The sequence below is a fragment of the Priapulus caudatus genome, unplaced genomic scaffold, assembly GCF_000485595.1.
Source record: "Priapulus caudatus unplaced genomic scaffold, Priapulus_caudatus-5.0.1 Scaffold306, whole genome shotgun sequence".
NCBI lineage: Eukaryota > Metazoa > Priapulida > Priapulimorpha > Priapulimorphida > Priapulidae > Priapulus > Priapulus caudatus.
This window is the reverse complement of record NW_014577367.1, coordinates 162,289-172,267: the sequence shown is the minus strand read 5'-3', so window position 1 is coordinate 172,267 and position 9,979 is coordinate 162,289. Positions and strand designations below refer to the sequence as shown.

At 45.7% G+C, this 9,979-nt stretch overlaps 1 protein-coding gene across 1 annotated transcript in view; it reads right to left on the bottom strand.

The window, feature by feature from the left end:
• Nucleotides 1-502: 502 nt before the first annotated feature.
• Nucleotides 503-9,979, bottom strand: part of LOC106808805 (kinesin-like protein KIFC3) — a 16,502-nt gene continuing 7,025 nt past the window's right edge. The window contains exons 10-14 of the mRNA XM_014811659.1: nucleotides 9,588-9,708; nucleotides 8,125-8,236; nucleotides 3,933-4,130; nucleotides 3,335-3,501; nucleotides 503-3,077 (exon numbers count right to left, since the gene is read on the bottom strand). Coding sequence (XP_014667145.1) covers nucleotides 2,922-3,077; nucleotides 3,335-3,501; nucleotides 3,933-4,130; nucleotides 8,125-8,236; nucleotides 9,588-9,708 — 754 coding nt within the window. The 3' untranslated portion in view covers nucleotides 503-2,921. The remainder of the gene's footprint in view (nucleotides 3,078-3,334; nucleotides 3,502-3,932; nucleotides 4,131-8,124; nucleotides 8,237-9,587; nucleotides 9,709-9,979) is intronic.

Sequence of the window (9,979 nt, the reverse complement as noted above, 5' to 3'; positions counted from 1 at the left end):
TCGATGATAACCGAAACGCCGTTCATTCATAAAGTTATCGCGGAAAAAAAAACTCTCACGAAGCGACTTTGCTAACCCGCAAAAGGCGAGAAGGATAGTGAATATTGTGGATGCGAGGCGCCGTGAGGCCTGTGGGAGGGGAAGTTTACGAGCCAATATCTCAGCCTAGGCGTATCGTATTGACAAGCGGTTGGTCTTGTTTTAGAGAGCAAAGAATTCTGCTTAATGCAATACCATAAAATTATTCTAGACTATGTAGAATAATATTGCCGTGAAATAGCACTATTTTCACGTTTTTCCGTAGTACACTCTAGTCTAGGTATTTATTAGCTCTTGTTATTATCCATATCTATATAAAACAAACAACAAAATTCATCACACTTTTTCTCGATTCCGGCACGTGTGTTTGCAATGTCACAAACGCTTTATCTAATTGAATGTAATAAAAAATTGATCGTGCATAACATTGATTCATTGACGCAAGTCGTACACGTGCACTTGGTTATTTTCTGAAAGTATTCATAATACCTTTATTTGGAGTCATAGTTAAGAACTAATACACAATACCATGGTCATTACCGAATTCTTGAATAAACAAAGAACCAGTCTATTTAATAGACTCTATATAAGTTCAAACAGTCAGCAGTTACATGTACAAGTTACATTCAATGACATTCCGGAAAATTGTTACATAGTTTTGATGACGTCATTCTATCATAAGTAGAATGATAGCGTTCATTCACCTATGAATAAACTGGGTATGAAGTACGTGCAGGAGTTATCTATACGTATAACTATGTATGGGTTCAATAAACTCTACCACGCGATAATTGAAAGCCGCTGTCAACACACCTACACTCGACATAAAATAATAGCGAAGGATTAGACAAGTCGGTCGTAACAGGTACATATAACAACAGCCTCTACTCAATTACCACCAAAGATCCTATAATTTACATAGGCCTTAAATTATAGGCGCTTTACCACTACTACTGCATCTCTTAGCCATCTTGTCTACCGTAGTGTTATCCTTGCGTTATCACTCACCATTCAACATAGAATCAATTAAGCTATAAAACCCAAACTCTGAGACGAGCGAGCTAGAGCAAGTTCAATTTTATCACGGTTAGCATATAACATAGAAATAATACACCAAAAACGAAACCAGTCGATAACATACTATAATAAATAGGTGCAGCCTATCTATACATTTCTATAGTATAGACTATACACGTCTACTGCCATTATGGTAATGACATTAAACCAATTTTTGTGCGAGTACTAGGGAGCTGGAATGCTATACCGGAGCGCGTTTTCTTGCTTTAGATTTTTTCGTCTGCGAAACATACCGTACAAAGCACATGCGCGAATGCGATTTTTTTTTAATTCTCTTCGTGATTAGAGATCGACACGATTACAGTTGACCAGCTCGGAATAAAGTGTTTTATTAAGTATTTTAATCGCGGATAAGAGCTGTGAGTGAAAATGAGTCTCGTTAACGTTATAGCACTCCTAGGAATAATCGGTGCATTTCGTCGCGTGATTTTATTCGTGGTTAAACTACAGAAGACCGGGGCATTGTGGCCCGCCATAATTACCGTGTGGGGTCGTCGTTAACTAGAAATGAGGTTCGCCGCTTTCGCGCGGGTTTTCAAGATCTGTGCCGCAGAAGTACAGAAGGTCTGACGTAACAGAAAAAATGCATTGAAAATTCGCAGCCACGCAGGACGCGCAACAAAAGATTGGTTTAATGCACGACACCTGTTGCTGTGCTTTAAATGCAGCGCGATAGTAAATATAGAGAATTTATATGCGCATAACGGATAAATAGTAGTTCTCACACGCAATGACTGACACGTAAGGCAACGGGAGAATACAAAGGGAAAGACTTCTCGTACAGGCATTTCCTCTTATTTGCGATACGTGTAACACTGAGGTGGCTGACTATCGGCTGTAAAACTACAGGCGTCACTGCTTTATCGGGACAGGTAACTACAAAAATTTCCCGATTAAGCGGCTAACACATAACAACATGTATAAAGATTTTTTTTAAGACATGTCGATTATGTTTTATCCGATAGGCGTTTATCCGAGATCCGATAACGCGGGAAAACTGTATTCAACTGTGATTTTAAACTGCATGTTAACCGACAATATCAGCAAATCATAAAAAATTCATGCGGTTTCAATGAATCAATACGCACAAAAACAGCGTTGAATATATAAATTCATCAACATGAATGGGTCATAAGCCAAATTTGCAGTCTTCGTCTTAACTGACAAAAACAATCATAAGACATTGACGCGCCACCTTGCGGCCAGTTTTAGCCAAAATCATTCATTATATCAGGAGTAAATTATCACACGTGTTTTAAATCCCGATTATATGCAGTCATGCGTACTTTACTTCTAGCATACGTGAAATACAATGATTCCATTTTCACCAAGAGTAGATAATAACACATTAGTGTTATTATCTACTCTTGATTTTCACAGTACGTGACCATGCACGCCAGATTTTTACATCGGAATCGCTCTCTGTATGTGCGAACAAGCTATGCTGGGACCACTGCAAGAACAACTGTTGTCGATGAAAGGAACTTAATTTTAGAGAGAAACAAAATGTACAACAATAGTACCAGAGGTTAAGCAGATGTTCAATTGTTCCATATCTTGTATCCCTAGGGGAATAGATTATTGTCTGTTGGGCAGAATGGAATCAGATGTTCACTTGTCTTGTTTGTGTCGCCAGATTTGTGACACGCCTGGTTCTTAAATTATCGACTGAGTTGCTAGAAGCGGGGTCGCAGACGTTCAGTTGTTGTACCTATGATGCCTGGAAGCAGGTATTCACTTATCTTGTTTGTGTCGCCAGGTTCTTAAATTATCGACTGCGTTGGTAGGAGAGAGGTCGCAGACGTTCAGTTGTTGTACCTCTGGTGCCTGGCCGCTGTGAGTTGTTTTCGCACGACTCGTGGGCTGAGGAGTGGCGCCAGATTCTTGGATAATGGCGATCCCCTGAACACAGCATGCGGCATCATTTGCGGAGATACCCCAACTGCTGGGGAGTATGCCATCTACAGAGGGAAAAACAGTAAACCATACTCAAATGCCAGATGCACTCGTTCAATTTTAATTGACATAAAGATGTTTTATAAACATGACTATTTCAACCCTTTGCCGTCTACAGTACTTATATAAAAGTTAACACCGTACGGAATTAATATTTAATTGATACAGAGACGTTATTTTACAATGACCAATTCGATTCTTTGCCATACACTGTTATGCTGGCCACATCTTCTAGTTTTTCTCACAAGAGAGACGGACTTACCGGCGGAAGATTCTCGTTGTTGCTCTCCAGGAAGCCACGTTTAGGTGTGGCCATTCCTAACTCCACGCCCCGCACTCGCTGGGCAAACGAGAGGCTGTTGACAGTTTCGGATGAGTTCTTTTTGACAGGAGCAATCTGAACCATCATCACAACCTTGCTATCTCCACCTATAATAAATAAAACGGAATGAGTATCACCACCTTCCTATTGCTACATATATTAAACAAACAAACATCACCACCTTGCTACCTGCACCTATGGTAAACAAGCAAACAAACAAACTTCACCACTCTGCTGCTATGCCCTATAACACATAAACATACATTACCGCCTTCCTGTTTTACCAACAGCACACCGCCAACATCACAGAACAATCCTTAACTAACCAACCAAGCTGCCGTCTCCTACATCACCCACATACATACATCGAGTCAACCTGCTGCTTACAAGCTCCCACAACTACCCACCACTAAGCCTCCATGCTAGCCACCGCTAAACAACATCACAAACCACAACCGAGAGTGCCGGCATGCTGCGACCGTTCGTGCCATTGCACCCGCAGATGCTTGACAGCACACGCAGACGACAGTGCACGCACCCAGGCTATCCTGCAGTAGGTAGGTGAGACGCGAGTTCCTGTAGGGAACGTGCTCTGACTTGTTGCGCAGGGCCTGTATGACGTCGCCGAGGGCCGACAGAGAGCGGTTGATGTTCTGCGCTTCCTTCAGGCGCTCGCCAGCGGAAGCAGACTTCGTCAGCCTCTCGGAGCCGGCCAGGTCAATCAAGTTCAATTTACCTGCGCGGTAGAAGAGTTACTATGTTATATAATACGACACAAGTAGTTTTAACTTACCTGTGCGGTAAACGAGTAACTGTATTATATGATACGACGCGATTGGATTTATCTTACCTGCACACTAGAATTACTTTGTAATAAGACACAACCAGGTTTAACTTACCTGCACAATAGAAGAACTACTGTATTATAATATGACACAAGCAGTTTTATCTTACCTGCACAGCAGAAGAATTACTGTGTTATAATATGACACAACCAGGTTTTACTTATATACCTGCGCAGTAGAAGAATCACTGTGCTACAGTACAATTTGGATTTTCATCAGGATTATAACACGATAACATGTTATTTGTAACTCACTCCTGATTTCATCTATTACACTAAAAATAGTATAAATATATGCAAAATATATAAATAGATACGTAAGAATCAGTGAAAAAATTAATTTTTCTTTCCGGGGCTCTTTTGGCAAACCCCCCAAAATTTCGGGGGCAACTTTTTCATTTTCCAGGGCTCTTTTCCACTTTCCAGGGCGACTTTTTCCAGGGCTGTTTCCTCAAATGTACACACAAGCACAGTAGCTAATACACACTCGCGGGGGCGCGCACACACCACACACACGCACGCACACACACAAATCACAACCACAAATGCACCTTGAATAGTGAATACATCACAGGTTCAGCTAAACACAGAACTATTACGGCTAGCGCAAATAGTGGAGTGTCTGCCTGTACGAGCGAGGAGGATCGATTGTTTATACGCGAAGCCTCTTGCGGCTGAGGTCCTGGGCCCGCGTAAGGGCCCTGGAAGCTCAGGGGGTTTGAGAAAGCGGCCCGCGAGACACGTGTGTATGGCTGTGCACATCGACGCTGCGTACGTGCCTGCTGGCAGGGTCGGCATTGATTGAAGTACGGGGGGGGGGGCACGATTGTTTCAGCGTGGTACTAATCACTACTAAAATGTAGCGGGTTGGCATTGCTGGACTATGAGAGAGCGACAGCAAAACTCTTTCGGGGAATTGACGAAAAAGCTACAATTGGGAATGACACACGAGTGTGCCGGCATGGGAAAATATACGTGTGAATTTCATTAGGATTTTCCATGGATTACCGTTCTATAATCCTACGGGTCGTTGGGCACACCCGCACGCACGCATGCAGGCACGCACGCGCGCAAGCACGCGCGCAGGCACGCACGCACGCGCACACATGCACGCGCGCAGGCACACACGCAAGCACGCCCTCTGGCACACCGGCACACACGCACGCACGCCCGCAGGCACACACGCACACACAGGCACGCACGCACGCACGCACGCGCGCAGACACACACGCACACACAGGCACGCACGCACGCACGCACGCGCGCAGACACACACACAAGCACGCGCACAGACACAAACGCATATACGCGCGGGCGGCGGCGCGCGCTTGATTGAATGCAATACAGTACATGCAGTACACACATGCATGCTTAAATGGTAAACACTTGGGTTAGCCGCTAGCTTTGTCAGCAGGTGGCGCAGCGGGAGTTAGAGGTGTTACAACGATTGCGCAATCAACCGGTCAGTTGGAAAGATACAGGAATCACGAATAGCCGATCGTATCGTCATAGCGATATAACCAAGTTAAAATGCCTTCGTAAAGTCTGCAGCGATCACTTCAGAGAGGGCGACTATACTAGCACACACTCTTTAAGCGAAGTGTAATATCGAAAATAGCTTTATAAACTGAGTTATTAGCCCTCATTTTGACTTTGAGTTCGCAGTAGTTTTCTTGCGTATTCCATGCAGTCTAAGATATAAAACAACTGTTAGTCGTTTTCATTTGACAGCATTTATCGCTACAAGAGGCAGTATAATTATAACACGACAATGCCAGTGGGCAACGCTCAGCCCTGGTAATTGGTAAATAAAATCCGAGGCCCAGGTGTCCTCTAGTTACGAGGTACTTGCTATATTTTCGTTATGCACGCACTAGCTATCAACCGTGAATCCTCAATAAACATAGTGCATAAATCTCCTTCAGCAGCACACGAAAAATAATCATCACAACCAATTCACATATGGACGATGCACACACGTATGCGCATGCACGACACGCACGCACACTACCGTCGTGTCTCCTCTCTCTGCTTCGCTCACTCTCTCCTCTCTTTCTATCTATCTATCTCGCCTCCCTCGTCGTCGTCTCTCTCTCTCGGTCTCTCTCTCTTTCTCCCTCTCTCGGTCGACGGCTGTTCCTGGTTCCCTCACGCAACGCTTTTACGTGCGCACATATGTACGTGCAACAACACCTACGCAGCGCTAACGCACCCATACTCTACACGCTTGCACGTGGCACGACGCACTGCCACGGCAACGCATCGGTTTTTCACGCAACGCTCCACGCACTCGTACGCACGCACGCTCATGCACACACGTGTACACCTCCATGCATCCACGTCCACGCATGCACGTACATGTTGACCACACCAGCACGCACGCACACATCTTCTCGTGCACGTTTCTTATCACGGTGCTCGCGCTCTATCATTCTCGCTCGTCATCGCGCAAGCGCATGCACGCATGTGTAGGTCACACATGGCACGGACTCGCTTCACAGCATTCAATCACGTTAACGTGCTACACGCACGCGCCCGCACGTACATACGCACGCCTCCTCTCTACTCTTTCTCCGCATGCACGCTAACCTGTACGTGCATACGCACGCACTGCAGCACACCACGTACGCATGCACGCACAGGTACGCTACAACACGCACGGGCACGCACGGCAATGCACCCGCAGCGAGTACGTGCAACACCGCAGCGAACGGGCACATGTATCGTTGGCACACCGCACCGCACACACGTGTACCTGCAACACGCACGCAATGCACGTACTACCTTGTATGAATCCAGAACCACATGCACCGCACACTACGCTATCGCATGTCCCGCATGTGTGCCGCTAATACACGCACTCGTCTCTACTGCCAATCCTATACCGTGTCTATGTGCCTATTCAGCCTGCACACGAGCTACGCCATAACGATCTATAACGCTTAGTATGCGCTCGCAAACTCGCGTCTACTTAGCTTTCTCTCTTACCTAGCCGTTCTACTCCTTCGTCTCCTCTCTCAACCTCACACTTATACGTCTCCCTCACTCCTTCTCTCTTTCTATCTTACTGGCACGCGTCAACTATCTTCTCCTCCCACCTCTCTCTCGCGTCGGACATAAACGGCACGCATGTGTACGTTCACCACGCACGCACAGCACCTCACATTCAGCCGTCCCACGCTATCTCTCTGCACGCACCAAACGTCTCTCGGTCATCTCCTCTCACGCTATCCAACGCACTTGTACGTGCACACGCACGCCATACCGACAACCACAGATGGAACGTGCAACGACCCCTACTCTGCACGCGATGTATACCTTGTCAGCAGCGAATATAGGTGGTGTAACGACAAGTAGGGGCTGCTTCTCAGGTCATACATGTACCCCCTAGCATACGTACATGAATCTCACACTATATACAAATATACATATAAGCTCTCTCTGCACAGCACGCAAAAGAATGTACACACCAACCTCCATTCTCCGCCCACTTCTACTCCCCCGGGTGTGCATATGGGCTACGTTCCGAGTGAATCTTCACCCTCTGGCAGATGTGCTGCCTCCCACATCTCACGGAGTGAACCTGTTTTCTGAGGCGTCTAATGCCTCCCGCCAACGACCTATTCCATAACTACACACACAGCGGCCAGTGGAACCGGCTGCCGCTGTAGCGGCAGGAGGCCCGGAGAGGCGGCAAGGACGGCGGGACCGGCTGCATCGATTTCGCAGGGCGAACCCCAAACAGCATTTGGCGGTCGCCCCGCCGATATCATGTTCTTCGGGGGCTCTTTTTGGCCATTATCGGGGGCCGAAATCGCCCAGCGCGCCACGTGTATTTTTTCCATCCCATGTGGTAAGAATACGACTGGGAGCAAGCCTCTCTCACCTGTGCAGGTAAAGCTCCGGTCGTCGCATGTACACCTGTAACATGGATGCAGAGCAAGGCGTGCGAGCGCGACAATGGCTCCGTTCATGCTTGTCGCCGGCCGTCGCTCGGACTAGCGACCTAGCGAGAATACCTGCGGAAGACAACGGAACAGTCAACAGCAGGCGGACAGGGGGTAAATTCTTTTCTAATTAATTCTTTATAAATTATAAAAATAATAATATGATATACATATAATATATATATATATCATAAGTATATATTTTGAGTACGTATGTATTGTATATGTTGTATGTTTATTAGCGCTATGTATGTATGTATGTAAATGTATGTTTAAATGGCCCCGGGGCGCATGCATGCTATGCATGCATGCATGGCATTGGCATGTAATGTATAGTATCTTCCCTATAGGCGGCCAAACCGCCCAAGCGATCTGGATGCAATTTTCACTGTTATACCCGGGGAGTGTTCCTAGATGAAAAAAACCTGTCAAACCCTGAAACTCACCGAAAAATCCGTGGAAAACCCGTTAATTCGTCAATCTTCACACAATTCTGCCACAGTGCTGCCACACACAGAAAAATCGATTCCCTCGCCTCATCCGGCTGCTGGTATTATGAAACCGAAACCAAGCACCGAGCTAAAACACAGCACAGCCAGTTCAGAGGTTACGACTGCATTGTTTATCAACAGGCTTTGAAATGAGAAGTGCAACCCATTCGTACATGCTGTTACGTGCCGTACGTGCCATACGTGCACGCCGTACGTGGGGAGCTCAACAGTTCGAGGCGCCAGGAATCTTTACATATTTCCACCAGAGAATAACACGAAAAACATTGTTTATCAAGAGGTTTTCAAATGAAAAGTGCAACCCATTCGTACATGCTGTTATAATAACTTTTTGTCATTTACACCATATTACTATTATGTTCCAGGGGTTCTAAGTTGGGTTGTGCTGTCATACGTAACAGTTTTTTCCCATGCTTATTATCTTATTAGACTGATTTCTAAATATTCATATTGTGTGCAATGTTATTGTCGATTTTTACCCAATGTTCCTATTGTGTCCCATTATTAGTAGTATGAATTAGTAGCACGATTTTACCCAGCGCAGCGGGTACCCGCAGCTAGTAAAATATAAAATATAAATTATAAGTTTTCCAATAAAGATGAACACAGTGCAATTACGGGGAGTGACTGCCAGACGTGCAAATATTATTATGTTCTGAAGGTGCACAGCTCCTAGTCAATGTGCATAGAGAGGCGGGAGTGTGTAAGAGGGGCAGGTTTCATAGATATATTATGATCTACACTTATTTTAGGATTATATACATTTATTAAACCTTCATTTTATTTTTCCCTATTTTAAACCTAAACTGGTATTAACCCCTCAGAGGCTACGGCCCTGAGATTTTCCAGTATAAGGTACTGTGTGAAGCGTAGAGTATTTGGTCTGCACGTACCGCGTTCACTTCCTCCAGTGAATGAACGTTCACAGTGCAGAGTCCAGGAACGTGGAGACCAGAGCCATCCGGCATCATCTTAATCTCGAGCTTGCACGACGAGTTCTTAGCTAGAAGATCTCTGCACAGACGACGACAAGGGTAAAACAGCTGCACTGTGCGCATGGCGTTGTTCTTATGTATGTTCATAAACGGACAGAAACTGGGCTTGCAAAGATGCGTACAGGAAAAAGTGTGAGGAAGAGAGCAAAGTGGAGAGAGAGAGAGGGGGGAGGGAGAAAGAGAAAGCAGACGAGTAAGCAGGAGCGAGACAAAGAGAGAGATGGAGGGAGGGAGGAAGGGAGAGAGAGAGAGAGAGAGAAAGAGAGAGAGAGAGAGAGAGAGAGAGAGAG